Here is a 15,495-nt window from a genome sequence, read left to right on the forward strand (position 1 = left end):
CCCACTGTGGAGATCGGTGTACAACGACAAAATACTTGAGGAAATGTTAGTAGAAGTCTTGATTACGAAGGGTGATAGAATCATGCATTCGATACTAAGGACAAGTCCAGTCAAATCAAGCGACGATGCGAAATATGACAATCTTTTAGGTATAGCTTGGCTTAATACAATGGTTTAACGCACTTAGGTAAGGTACAAAAAGAGAAGTACGTATTTCCGTGTATTCCAATTTATTGTATTCTAGCAGTCTGTATCACATTTATAATAGGACGTTAAGCGCGTAGCAATCTTCTTGTTGCCTGTCTCGTCCCGGGGTCAGTGCAAGGGTGTAAATAGAAGTATAAATCTTGTAATGTTAAATATTTACTGATTTAGTATCAATATACCTACCGCGGCAACTTGAATAACAATTAAAGAGAAAGGATGTATTTACCCATTCAAAACTCACGCCTTATAAAGGAGCATAAAATCACAATTCATTATCATCGTGGCGTGGTTTATACGTCTGGATTCGATGCACGCAAACACACATTTACGTCGATTCGCTTGCCAATAGTGAAGGAATGTGCGGATAAGGCGTGGCCCTCATTTGGCTCATTCTAAAAATGACCGAACAAACTTTACTTAGCACTCGAATAATGGAACCTCCTTTTCTTAGCCTTGTTTGTTTTATGGGAGTAGCCGTAACGTAGCGGAGGAAACGCGTCGATCGAGAACAGGTTGTTTTCGAACGTGTATATTGATATTTTGCGGCATTTTCGCATCGGAATAGTAGATACAGAGAATTGTAGTTGTTAAATAATGGTTCCGCGACATTCGTTACTTCCGTTGGATCGAAAAAGAGAAAACAGTAGCTGCAGAAACATGGGGAAATTCAGCACGCAAGTTGAAATGATTGTGTACAGGTATGACAAGAAATTGATATTTTATCGTTAAATTTTTCCTTGAGTGAACCTAGACAGGTTAGAAAGGTAATTTCATGTTTTTCTCTATAGCCTATGCTTGGACCTATGGAAAGTTCCTATTACAGTTACAGTATAAATTCTAATACAGTGCTGTTATAAATGCTTGAAGGCGATATTGCGTAACCAATGGGTCTATTTTGCGCTCAGTAGTAAAGAAAACTCATCTCGGAGCACAGACGACCACTTAGATATCGAAAGCTTCTGAAACCGCTATGTTGAAGCGTAAATAGCTCACAACCAACTGATCTACTACCTGTATTTGACATGTGTTTCAGTCTTTGATAATAATAGGCCACAAATAATTTACGTCTAAAACCAAATATGCTTGAAAATTCTTCAGCAACAATGGACATCCAGTCGTGTTCATATATATCTTGATTACAGTGCTGAAATCTCATTTTTAATGCGATCTGAAGGTTATTTTCTGCCATGCAGCAATCGGAAAATAAACGGACAGAGTAAATAGCACTGATTATCGTTTTAAGTAGTCGCCATATTCTCATACAAAACGATATTTTGGAATGATGCCTTAAAACAGTTGCCACGCTTGAGAAACTCGGACCAAAATACAAGCAATTTCAAAAAATATCGCCACAAAACAACTTTGAAAAATTTGACCAGATCACGGCTTGGATACAACGATTGCAAATAGTCTTTCACTATCGCTTAAATGCTTTGTATTACATGAATTACCTGGTTACCGGAAATGGTTTCATTTTAGGTTTATACTCAGTCTGGTAGTTGGATTCTTCCTCGGTTCGTATGTGATCACAAATCATGAAGTGTCCGTTGTACAGAAACTTGGTAAACTTGTGTGCCAAGGTCCACAGATTCATCGATTTGTCAAGTATAACCAGGACGCTGCACAGCACCACCAACAGCGTCAACCTAGGCTGGATAGAGAGAATGGACTGTTGTATATTGGTAATTTGAACGTTTTTTTCTTCTTGATTACACCATGGGGATGATCATTTGCCGAGGCAAACTATAGCGATGTTGAACGTAACGTTAAAGTTGAATGTCGCGACTGAAAGTATACCGTTAGTTTAACGTAGGGTCTACTGTGCCGACTACAAATGCGTGTAACGGGTAGCAGCCAGCAGGTGCAACACACATAATCTAGGATTAATAATTACATGCCACCCCAGAGAATAATGAATATGGATGTTTTTTAGACCCTTGACGGCTTTTCCCCAGAAAAAATCTTCCTATACTTTACAATTTTGATGCTTATTTTAACCACGTTTTCGCGAGTCAAGGCTTTAAAACTTGTTTACTGGTTTTATGATTTGACTCAGCAACCTGCTATTTAAAAGTATTGATAGTTGATTTTAGCCTGGTCTATCAAAGCTTATTGGGGACTAATAGGTGATCATTGCACCTCAACTGAAACTCTTCAAAAGACGAAATTACCTTTGAGGTATTTGATTTATGTCTGAATTTCGCAAACATAACTAAAAAATAACAAAGAACTATAGCAAATCCACGAAAAAGAGCTCATGTTTACAATCAAGCCTGAGAATCTGTCTATGTTAAAAAGACGTCTGAAAGGCTACTAAAATTAAAAATTGTCACGTCTCATTTGACAAATTTCTCTTAGCTAATATTACGGAAATAAACGAGAACTTCGATGCCCCATTCATCTGTGGAACTTTTGCCCTCCAATCTTTGGGTGATAGTAGTTTCTGTCGGAAATTATTTTATAAAAATAAAATGAACGTATTCCATTTAACATTCCAACTTTTAAACTTGATTTTTGCCACAGGAATGATGTCAATGAAAAAATTTCTTGGTACGAGAGTGGAAGCCGTGGTCGAAACATGGGCCAAAAATCAGGATGTTCGACTTGAAATATTTGCAAGTAACAACGGTACGCCAAGTGTAAGATCTGGGCGTGTTTCTGTGCTGAAAAACGGAGCAAGAATCATCCAACTACCAGGCGTATCAGACGTTTCGTATCCGCCGCAGAAGAAATGTTTTTCAATGCTGAAGTATATTCACGACAATCATTTGAAGAAGTATGTACAATTAGCCGTGTTTTCGCTGAATAAAAGTCTTGAAACTCGATAGAGTTTTGCTGCACTATCGCAAAACGAATGTACAGCGTTATTGACAACACTTTAATAATTTGAATTTTTAAAAACAGTCACTCAGTAAAGTTGGAAGTATGAACATTCGAATGCACATACGTACAACTGAACATGCATGTACTCATAGGGAGCGGTGACGTAGAAATGCCTCATTTGGATAAAATTGATTACTTAAGAAAAAAAGAATGCAAACAATACAATACAGTTGGATTTTGACCAAATGTGAGATTACTCACGCCAAAATTTTTCCAACTAGTCTGAATGAGTATTTTTTTCAGTTTTGATTGGTTTCTACGGGTGGATGACGATGCATATATAAAGGTGGATGCCTTGAAAAAACTACTCAGTCAAGCCGATCCCACGAAGCCGTACTTTATCGGTCATTCTGGATATGGAAAACACCCAGAGGATTATTTAGCAGATGGAGAAAATTATTGCATGGTGAGACATAAATGTTTCAAATCAAAGGCATAATCAAGACCGGGGAATTTACAATCCATTCCAACTCCGGTTTGAGAGAAAGTTAATTCTGATTTCGACTCCGGGTTAGGAAAAATTTGACTCCAGCTCCGAACTCAGCGAAAATCAAATTTTGGAAACAAAAAATTTTAGCTTATGAAAACCTCCTTTAATTGGAGTTTAAGAACGCGTAGTTAACATAATGCTTTTTTAGTTTTGTAGAAAATTTTGACTCGTATTATTACCGTTAAAAAATATGAATCTAGACTATTGAATTCGGGCATTTTGGTACAACGACCTCGGCCCTCGATTAACAACTCATAAAAGTCGAAGAATGTTGTTAAATTTTGCGAGTAAAATATTTCATTGTACACCAATGGCTTACACCTTTTAACGGGAAACGCCCGTATACTGTTTTCCCGTCAAAACCCCGAAATACAATAAAGTTAGTTCTACGTCACTAATATTGGTTTTACGTACGAACTTCTTATTACGACGTGCGGCTTCCGTCACCGTTTTGTTTGCTCAATCGGAGCAAATAATCAAGTTTGTTTACTCAGAAAATTGTGATATGATAAAATACTCCAGATATCCGTAATTCGAATGGAACTCGATTCTTGACTTGTTTTGGTGAACTTTATATATTCTCGGAATATCAGTAAAACATAATTAACGGCGTACAGCATGTCAAACGCAGAATTCTATACCACGATAGGCTCAGTAGCTCTCTTTCACTAGCTCTTTTGGCACTTGAGAGGCCGCCCGTTACTTTGCTCGGAGATTAGTTTCCTTTGTTTCTGAGTGAGTTCCCGTGACCTTGCTTGGAACGATTCTCCTCAAAAAATATCTATAATTTTATTGAAACTCTCACAGCAGACCATAATGTTAATGACTAGCTATACGTCGGCTCCATTGCTGTCGAGCAGACATAATGGATACAGTAATTCCAAACGTTGAATTGTTTTACTGCAAAGCCTATTTCCAATCTCTACCTCAGCGGGGTCTCAATCGGGGACAATTTACCATCTTTGGGAGTAAATTTCACTTGGGGACAAAATTACTTGGTTTATTGTAGCTATGTGGACGTAATCATTTTAGTGGTTTACATCAGTGGTCTTCAAACTGTTTGAGACACGACCCCATCTACAATATTATTACGTATGATAAGCATTTCGGTGAAGCGATTTCGGTGCTTTGATTTTAGCAGACTCATAGCACTAAAAGTCAAGCTTTCAAAAAGATTGATCATACGATATTTTTCTTTTATGTTTATCAGCCATTTAATAAATTGTAATTATCAATATGACGGTAGCCTGGAAAATGAGGATTTGCAGTAAAAGCAACGGCCACTGTACAGAGTACATTTAAAACACAATAACGATTTAATTTAAAATATAAATTACTGTCGTTACGCAATAGCCTTATTATAAAAGAAGTCACTCCAATTCGAAATATCGGGACTTGCTAGCCTATGTAGCGTTATTCAACTTAACAGTGCAGACTGCACACTGTTGTGTATTTGTGTCATAGATGACATAGAACACTGTTTTTCACACGGACTAAATTTGTGATTATGATGTCATAATTTATTTATCGTAATTGCTCTTGATATTACCTGTCTGCGTGCTTGTTATTCATTCTTTTGTTTGAAGTATCTAGCGTTAAGCCGAGAAGTCACACACATAATAAAAATAATAAAAGAAAAGACAACGATGGGCACTCGGCGACCCCAGAAATATTTAGGGCGACCCCACTTGGTGTCGCGACCCACACTTTGGTGACCACTGGTTTACGTCATCGATTCTTTTCCTCCCTTGAATCATTATAGGCTTCTGTAGAAGTGAAAACATGAAATGTGATGTTTAAATTCGCATATCTTTGACCTGAAAAATTACTTTTTAATTTAATACTTGACAATATCGTGTGTATGGTGAATAACTACCAGAACAAGACTATGTGCATTTCCGAAAGTTTGCGACTTAATTAATAACGTCGGAATTTCATAAATTCACGATTTATTTTTCAAATTATATTTTCAAAGGGGGGAACTGGAATCCTGTTTTCTCAAGAACTTCTACGCAGAATAGGACCCAGACTTTCAGATTGCCTGGGTGAAATGTTTACAGAGCACGAGGACATTGAACTTGGAAGATGTGTCCGGAAGATTACTGGGACAAGTTGTACGGAATCTTGGGAAACAATAAATTTATTTTATCAAAATTATGGCGGACTTGGTAGCTACGATGCGAATATAAAGGAAATGTCAGAGAGAAAAAGAAGTAATAAGATTTATTGCTTTTATGGCTCATGGGTAGAATTATTGTTGTTTATTATTTATTGTTTTTATTTTTCAGCTGTTGCTCTCACTTTCCATGCAAACAAAGAATCAAAATATCAGTATAAATTTCATCAAACAATTTTAAAGGACAGAATAACTAACATGTTAACAAAGATCACAAAAATGGAGACTGAAGTTAAAAAAATGACAAGCCTTCTGGCTTTGAGAGAATTTGACTATAAGGTGATTTCTTTATACCTTTCTATTTTCTCATTAGATTGATATTTAATTAATGTATGTGATAGATTCATTGCTAGTCTAATCATGTATTTTCAATTTTCAAAGCCCACTATAGGGATTCTTTAAAATAGTACCTCCCAAGCGGATTTCCGCTGCCCCTTGTATAGTCCCGCCAGTACAAACCAAGGGTTCCAAACGTCTCCATTCAAATTTGAGAGTATATATTTATGTATATTGTTTAAATATAAGCAAATACTTAATAAATTTGCCACTATTGTTAAACTTGTAATACTAAAAAGATCATTTTGTTTTCCCATTATTAGGTTTTCTTTTATATTTATTCGTACAATTGAGACCATAAAATACAATTGAACTAATAAACAGGGGTTCGTTCCTAGAGCTACCGAGGTGTTTCATTGGGGTTTCGTTTCACAAAAATGTTGAAAATCACTGATATAAAAAAATGTTCTTATTTAGTAGTTTTTGGTCCCCCGTATTGTGTGTACCAGGTTAGTATTAGGCCATAATTTTCTTCCGATTTTCCATATTTCAGTTATATTACAAGTCCGGGGACTGTCTGTGTTAGCCAAGTGAATATACCCACTGCCTATAGGTCCCAGTCCCTTTACACAACTTGATGTAAAGTAGGCGGACAAAATCAGTTACCTCCATATTGGTACATACACTTTTGGAGCGCCGTTTTTGTACTCAATTTCTCAATAGAGTGGTACAGTTCACCGAAGTTTTTTCTTGTCCAACTAATACATAAAATTATTCAGTATCTTTCATTCACTGACTTAATTTTATTCAGGCATGGAATTCCCACGCGGGATACGTTTGGGACTCAATAACGAAAAAAAGCATTTATTCTACGTCATCTCTTGTTCGAGCGATTCCATCGTTTATAAAACAAGCGGCTATCACCAATGTGTTTTACACCATACAAGACTTGCGTATGAAGTTCACTGCTTTGCAAGCTCACATTCACGAAATATCGGTAACTCAGATGCGATATTTTGTAAACCCCCTGACGTCTGTGGACATGATATCACGGTTGAAAGTGCAAGGGACTTCTCGCCAACGTCCTATGACTATTTATTTGAATAATATTCATTATCGAAGAACATTCCCTGAATCTGTTGTGTTTTTCACCGAGATATATCCTATTGATATTCAAGGTGTTAAGTCTGTAGCATCGAAAATGGAAAGCGACAAAAAAAAGGTCACAAGCGGACAAAACGAAAGAGTGAATTTTGTAGTTGCGTTGAGCGGGCGACCTGAAAATCTGATGCGATTTTTGAAAAACTTTGAAGAAGAATTTTTAAACAAGCAAGAAAACGTAAGTTTGTCGATAGTCTACTTTCCCGAAAAGATTCGCGTAACCCCAAAAGACGAACAGATTATAGATGCCGACGAGGAGAAATACCGAGAAGAAGACATTATCCGACAAAGCGACAAAACCCGATTTGTTCAAGGCAATCTAACAAAACTACGCGAAAAGCACCCAGGCTCAGAAATAAATTTCTTTCCAGTTTCAAACGGACTCAAATTTTCTCGTGGTATCGGTCTGCAAATGGGTGCGAAGAAGCTTTTTCATCCGGGAGAACGTGATGAATTACTGTTTTTCTGTGATGTTGATCTTCTGTTTAAAATAGAAATACTGTCTCACATTCGTAGAAGTACGATTCGAGGGAAACAGGTTTATTATCCAACATTTTTTAGTCAATATGATCCAGAAGTTGTTTATTCTTATCAAGAAGCACCCGAAACACATTTCTATTTTGAGGAAATTGCGGGATTTTGGAGAACATTTAGTTACGGAATGGTATCGCTCTACAAAAGTGATTTTCTGAAAAGTGGAGGATTCGATCTTTCTATACAAGGATGGGGATTAGAAGACTTGAGATTTGTGAGTACATACTAAATAGTATTCAAATTCCAGAAAGCAATTTAACTGCATGTGGTATGAGCTGTTCTGTGCATTTATCCACAATCCTTTAATGAGTGGCTCGAAGCCAGGATTCTGAAGTTTTTAATCAGCTTCGACTCCCAACTCCGGGTTGCAAAAATTGTGTCGAAAAGTTTGGCGTTTGCAATCCATTTTTAATGCACTGTTAAGAACGTTAAGTTTATCCACTTCTTTGAGTTTCTGTGGAAAATTTTGACTCATTATTGAGAGTTTAAACTGCGATTTTGACGGATTCAAAATTTCTACTCTGGGGAGTATTAAAATGCGACTCTGGTCCAGTATCCGCCAAAACTAGCCAAAGTTGGACTAGATATATAATGGTTGTGTTTGAGTTACTGAAATATTTTAAGCTATGTCATTAAAATCACAAATTTGAATCATTTTTTTTCATGTTTTGTAATAATCCTTTTTTCATTTCATTCTACAGTGTGACGCGGTATTGAAGAAGGCTGGTCTTCAAGTATTCAAAAGTATGGAACCAGCCATGGTTCACATTTATCACGACAAAGATTGTCCAGCATCACTCAGCAAAGCCCAGTTTGAGTCTTGCCAGAATTCAAGAGCACAGCATTTCGGTCCTCAAGTTCTTTTGTATTATTTGTGGCACAGGGAAGAAAATCCGGATGATGAATACGACCCCAATGTCAAGGTAGATCCTTAATTGCGGAGTGACAAAAACGTTGTATATGGGTGAACCCCCTCCTCACCCCACCGCAACAAAACCCACAAATTTATTGATTACTTTTACGAAAATAAAGAAAATTTATTCAACACTTGAACGTCTGTTTGTGTATGATTGTGCCAAGAAATTCCAGTAATCTACTAGAATACTGCTCTCCTGTTATCCATTGCCAATTTAGAATGTACATTCAGACTGTGAAAAACTGTAACTTTCGATAATATAGGGTGAGATTACAATTAACACAGAAAAAAAAATATATAGAAAATGTAACCCTACTTTTGTACCATTCTGTATATACTCTATCTATTTTATATAATAAAATAGTTCTTGTCTCAAATTCAATACAAATGTAAATATGTCTTTGGAGTCTGTATTGTTGAAAAAACTCAAATACACAAGAAGAGGTCCAATATACACAGCTACAATACATTCTACATCTTGGGCCAGTATTGGAGTCGTAATTTCCAATTATTTGGAATGGAGGTCAAAGTTTAAAATTTTATGAAGTCGCAATTTGAACCTAATCGTCAGAGTCGTAGTTTTAATCTAAAACTATAAATTAATTGCATATTTTCATACTATTATGTCTCCGATTCCTGACTCTGAGTTGATGAAAATTTCGACGTTTATTCCAGCTCCGGACTCCCAAGAAAATCTAATTTTCATATTGAAAAGTTTGGCGTTTGCAATCCAGTTTTATTCACAATCTAGAGTTGAAGTCAAAATGCTTGTAAATCCATTGTCGGTTTCGGAAGGGAACCACATGATAATATCAGACTTTGTCTATGTATACCCAACACGTACTAAGAAAACATTGTCTAAAACCTTAATTTCTAAGCCAGCGTGCATTAAACGTTTTGTATAGTTTTGTGTGAAATCCTCTAAATTTCCGTTTGGAATTCCATAATTGGGTAATAATAAAAACGGCTGGGTGTTATCGTCAAAAGAAATTTCATAATTAGCTATTTGTATTTTGTTTGACATATTCCGGCGTAATTTTAACCACTTTGCATAGTTGAACCATTTGAATTTTTCTGTTTTGAAGTCGCTTTCAGTAGGCTTGAAGTTGTTTTTGAAGTCTTTCAGAAGATTTTTCTTTGTGATTGGGAATAGGTGTTTCATACTTTTATACATTTCTTCGTCGATTTCTACGAGGGGAACTACAAAACCTTGTTTATTTCTCATGTCTTTGGGCACAGATTTTACAAAAGTACGAAACCCATTTCGCAAGTTGGCGCTAGGAAGTAATTCAATATTAGATTGTAAAATCATAGTTGTAGTCGAGTATTCAAATGCGACGTTTCTTATAACACCAATCGGGTAATCTGACTGCGTGCTATTTTCGGCAACTCCAAGACTTTGTAATAGGTTTTCTAAGTTTATACACATCTCATTCTCTGCTCTCTTGTCTTTTTCAGCTTGTGATAATAGTTTTACCACGTCAGTTTCATCTGATGTTTCTATTCCTTGATCTTTCATGTCCCCTACATCGGGAACCACAAAGTGAAATTTAACAATTTTGGTAACTTTTATACAACATTTCCGCAATATCTCAACAAGTGCTAAAGCTCTTATTGGATATTCTGCATATACAGACAATGATATTACTCCATCCCACATTTTTATGAGTCTTGGTAAGTACCGTAATTTGTAGTAGGAAGTATGCACAGCAAGCGTGATGTCGTGAGATTTTTCGATGCTTTCTTCCGGTGTGATAGCATTAGGGTATATCCAATACTTATAATTCTTGCTGTGCTTCGGTAGAATCTTTCGCGTTTTCATTGCCCGGAAAAAGACTTCATTGTTGTATATATCCAATGTGCTTTTGGGCTTGTAACAATATATCTTCCACACGACAACCCAAATTACAATAATCGAAATCATTTTCAAAAAACGAACCGCATTTTTCCGAGTTAGCATCATTTACTGGCAATTTTCCAGTAATAACACGTACCACATATAAAACCGACGATTTATGTTTAATCGAAGTTCTATATGGTTGAGCTCTCCTCTCTCCAGAGTCGAATCAACTTTGCACGTACTCTTTATTAACTAATCTGAAGCAAATAATGTACAGGTAATTCGAGTCTATCAATACTGACTTAGATGAGGTTTAAAGAAAGACGAAATTGAATCTTATGCTAAAACATAACGTATACTCAATATTTATCGCAATTGGGAATCTTATGAAAATTTGAGATGCTGAACTTCCTCTAGCTTACTAGTACTTATTAGATATTGGCACCAATAAGACTCGGGACTGGGCACATATTACCAAAATCGAATAAAACAGCAACAATTATAAAAATATTTAACCCCACTCTGTTGCGATACATGTTCAGGAAATGTCGATTTGCGTAACATCAAAACATCATGTCACCAAAACAAGAGAACTATGCTGAAATATATCAACACAAAGGGATTATTACGTCTTTTATTGAGCTCTCGTTGGCTGCAATATTAGTAAAATCGCGTTAAAGACTACTTGTTTTATTTATGAATTTTACTTGGTGAAACTGTAAGAATGTAATTTGAGAATTTCTTCATTCATTTTTTGATTGTCAAATCCCGCAGATTTTTTAGGTAAAAGTTAACCAATACTCATGTTTTATTACTGATAATCCGGAGTTTTCGACAAATGTTCTACATCAAATTATGCTAATGTAAAAAAAATTTGCCATCGTCAACACGTTAGAGATTCCCTGGTTAGTTACATTAAATAAACCTAGGTTACGAAAGACAGCGATTCGGTTTAATAATATATATTTGAATGAGGGACGAATCTGTAGGTTTTGGGGGAACAGTCTGACCAGGGTTTAAAATTGAAATCCCCAGATTCCGGTATGTTATGGATTGGGATGGACCAATACAGTCATATCCGAACATGCTATTCTCAAGTTACCCATGACAACAATTTTGATCTGTCCAACGCGACTATACAACAACTTGAATGGCTACGGAAATCATGGTTTGTTCACATATGTAACAAGCAACCGATGACTAAGACATTGATGATGATGATATAGCAATTGTATACCACGCTACACTTAGTCAAGTTCCTCCGTTAGTTAATCATTTTGAAACAGGAACTGATGTATTTGCGTTGGCGGTGTTACCTTGTCTTGATTGTGAACGGTTTTATCAAGTATTCGTGATTTTTGCACAATGGTTAGACGATGTTGTAAAGTGGTTCTAAACAGAAAATACCAAAGTCAAGTTACTAAACTCGGTATAGAGTCGCATTTGTTTTGAGTCACATGTCGAGTCAGAGTAGTGGAACCAGCAAAATAGATAAATACGAGTCACATTGACGACAAGACTTGTAACTTCAAACTTGAGTTAAACCAACGTAATTTTGAACTCTGAATGGAAATACTTTGAACTTAGTTCGGACCATATTGATAGGGGTACCATATTTTTTCTACACAGCAACAACAGTATAACGAGAACATGTTTGTGTATTATGCTGGATAGCGGAACGCCAAAGCGGAACTTTTGGCTGACTTGTCGGGACGGCGGGACAAGATGCTAAAAAGCGGGACGTATTTGGTAAGCCTACATATTGACAATATTCACAACTCACAAGCGGCCTGTTTTAAGTTATTGCCGCAACAAACTAATCGGCGTGGCAAATCTTGTTTCACCGATTTTTTTGGTATTTCAATAACTCGAATTTTTGAGTTTTTTAAAAAGAAGGTGGCCGGAGTACCCCCAATAATCCGTTTGAATACAGCATTTGGCTCTGAATCAAAAAATTATTTTTTTGCCTAGTGTATATACCACCCTCATAAAAAGAGTCATTTCCCATTCTAGTAGTGTTTATAGTAATCAAGCGCTTACTGTTTTAGGAATCAAGCTATGAAAGCTTAAGAATTCAATTTTAGTATCAAAACATAATAACTAGATTATTTGAAAAATATCTTCCTATTATGTTCATTCTAATCTTATCGAGATGCCAGAGTAAGACATCTTTCGTGCATGCATTCCATTTTAATGTAAAGTTTGTTAAACCGTATTCACAAAATGAAATCGACCTCTTATTTCAAAGTAAAAAAACGTTCGAGAGAATTGATGTTGTGCTAGTGAAGCGACTGTTTCTGACAGGATCAGCTAATATCGAGTATAAACGTGAAAGCTGATATCTAACACTTAACCAAGTGATACAATTGGAAACTCAGTTGGACAGATTTATTACAGGATGAAAATAAGATCGCTATAGGTTCGTTGAAATAACGAGTAAAAAGTGATCATATGTTTCCGACGAAAAGGGGATTCATCAAGTGTTGGTTTTCGGTCTAGTTTATCAGCTCCAATGGCTGTGGTAGGATGGATTAGATTACAGTAGATATACAGTAAATGTGCGCTGGTGTTGTTGAAGAAGATGTGTGAGTATAGAAAAGGAACTGAATTATTTTATGGGCGCTCCCGTAGTATGTGAACAAAGATGGCGGACACCGGAACATTATGTGTACCGTCACGCCTTGATTTTATTCCAACTTTCCGTATTTTAGTTCTATTACGAGTTTGGGGACTGGCCAAATGTAGTATTTGTACCTGAAGTTATGGCCTAACCCTAACCTGGTATATATACTACGTTCCGGTGTCCGTCATCTTGGTTCACATACTACGGGAGTACCATTTTATGCACTATGCGTTCGCATATAATTTGCCGATTTTTCAGTTGAATAATAAAAACATCGTTCATTCGTACTTGCTATCGTGTCATTGCCCTTATACCTCTCTATTACCAAATTGCCCCAGGCTCGGTACAAATTCATTACACGTGTTTGTACTACGATGGACTATTTGCTGTACTCGAGTGTTTTATGACTGACTGGTTAAAATTACAAAGAATCTCCAGTTTCGTATACTTTTTGAATATATATATATATATTCTTTTATATATTATAAGATTTCGTTAATTCATACCCAACCTCTTCAGACATAAATGAATACGGCTTTTTACAGCGAATAATCAAATTAAACGAATTCTCGTATTTTTGATCACTGTTTGTTGTGCGGGAAAGTTTTTTAGCGTTTCAATACCAACTGGTGGCTATATCAATTCTGCTTCGATAATATTATCTAAGAATAGAGAAAAATGATGCTGATTCAAAGAAAATAGGAAATTCGATAATGCCAGATAGAGTCCTTAGTTTATGCCACCTTTCCATTAATTGCCAGACGGGCATCTAAAGAGGTTAATCGCTAGACGGTGTTGGGCGCACATGTTTCACAAAGTCAGTCTGGGCCGCGCGCATGTGTCACGAAGGTACGTAATTCGAGCATACGGCTAGTCCCACATTCCTAAAATATCTAGGATGAAATAATTAGATTCAAGTACAATATTGCGTAATGTTAAGTCAGACTCAAGTGGGCTTAAACGATAGAGGCGGCCCGGCCCGTATTTTCTATTTCAATCACTTAGCATAGCATAGCAGACTCGTTTGTTTTCCTGATCAATACATTTACAATCCGCAGGGAATTGAATTCAACTGCATAATACATCGCACATTGCGAGCTTTGAATGTTAGACAAAGAACGGACTGCCTCATTAGTTCAACTAAGTAGTCAGCTGTTTTGAGAAAGATAGGCAGTGTTATTCTTGGATAAAGTAGAATGAATATATTTAGCAATTTTATATTTTACTGTATTTCTTAACAAGTTCTCAAAACTAGTACACGATTTTTAAAATCATGTTATTTTTTGTTTCCTGGACAAACAGCTTACATACTAGACATCGCGCATATCTTGCTGTTCTCATTACCAAGAAATCGTCGTTTTCAGGAAACAATTGCAGGATTACCCAAATCGTTTAACATAATGTCGTCGCAAGCGGAGCGTGCGTTTTATTTTTGGACCTACTTAGCATATAAATACTGGTGGAATTTAGTTTAGATTCAACGTGTATTCTTGCATACAGATTTAAATGGACAAGTGATCATTATTTTATCAGCAACTTGTTCTTAGTTAAGCTAATAATGGGTAGTCAGTATCTTGTCGAAAAAAAATACATTCAGAAAATGAGCGATCGTGAACAACATATTACACGCGTGGTGGAGAAATAAAAAGGTTCAGGGCACAAATCCACAGGAAATGAATTACGATGAAAAGGTACCACCAATTTACTCACATAACGTATACCTTACGCCACGTGTGGTCCGTTGAAGGGTTCTACAGATGCGAATCGGGGTATCTATATTGGAAGTTTATTTATAACTCATTTCTAATGTACATTCACGTGAACTATATTACAAATTGATTCAATATTAGAAGAACATTGTCGGACTGTCGAAACGAAATTGTGTTAGTCTGGCTTTTTGCTGAAAGTACACTCTATCGGGCGGAGAAATAGCTTTTTAACATTTTTATATTCTGTCAAGATGTCTTCTGTAACCTTTTTGGGGGTCACGGATAACAACCTCCAACTTAACCTTGTAAAAGAATGCTTCAAAAGTAGCCCGTTATGCCCGATCGCGTAGTGTCATAATGACTCAATTCTTCTTTGTGATGGAATTATTAGGAATGACACTGCTGGTGATTTTGAGACAAACGGACCGTAAACCGTGGTGCAGATTATATATATTTGTTGGTAAACAAAAACGGTTTTTGACAAATTGCCTCAAGACGACCAAATTAAGTGAAGCAGTCTGAGACGGGGGTTGGAATGCGATTACCTCGATTAGATTTTACGGCATGATATTTTGACTGAGTTACGGTGCAGCACCCTAAGTTATAACGTTAAGTGATTTTATAACGTTACGAGTACGATGAAAATACAGTATATGCATCAATAAATATGTTCATTTTAA

At 36.3% G+C, this 15,495-nt stretch overlaps 1 protein-coding gene across 1 annotated transcript; it reads left to right on the forward strand.

Annotated features, from left to right (window-relative positions):
• Positions 1–9,047, forward strand: LOC120340873 (chondroitin sulfate synthase 1-like). Its single transcript, XM_039409262.2, has 8 exons — positions 1–905; positions 1,687–1,889; positions 2,731–2,983; positions 3,334–3,496; positions 5,556–5,793; positions 5,869–6,035; positions 6,844–7,941; positions 8,429–9,047. The coding sequence occupies exons 1-8, from the start codon at positions 802–804 to the stop codon at positions 8,660–8,662; spliced, it is 2,460 nt and encodes an 819-aa protein (XP_039265196.2). The 5' UTR covers positions 1–801; the 3' UTR covers positions 8,663–9,047.
• Positions 9,048–15,495: the final 6,448 nt, after the last annotated feature.

The sequence above is a fragment of the Styela clava genome, chromosome 14, assembly GCF_964204865.1.
Source record: "Styela clava chromosome 14, kaStyClav1.hap1.2, whole genome shotgun sequence".
NCBI lineage: Eukaryota > Metazoa > Chordata > Ascidiacea > Stolidobranchia > Styelidae > Styela > Styela clava.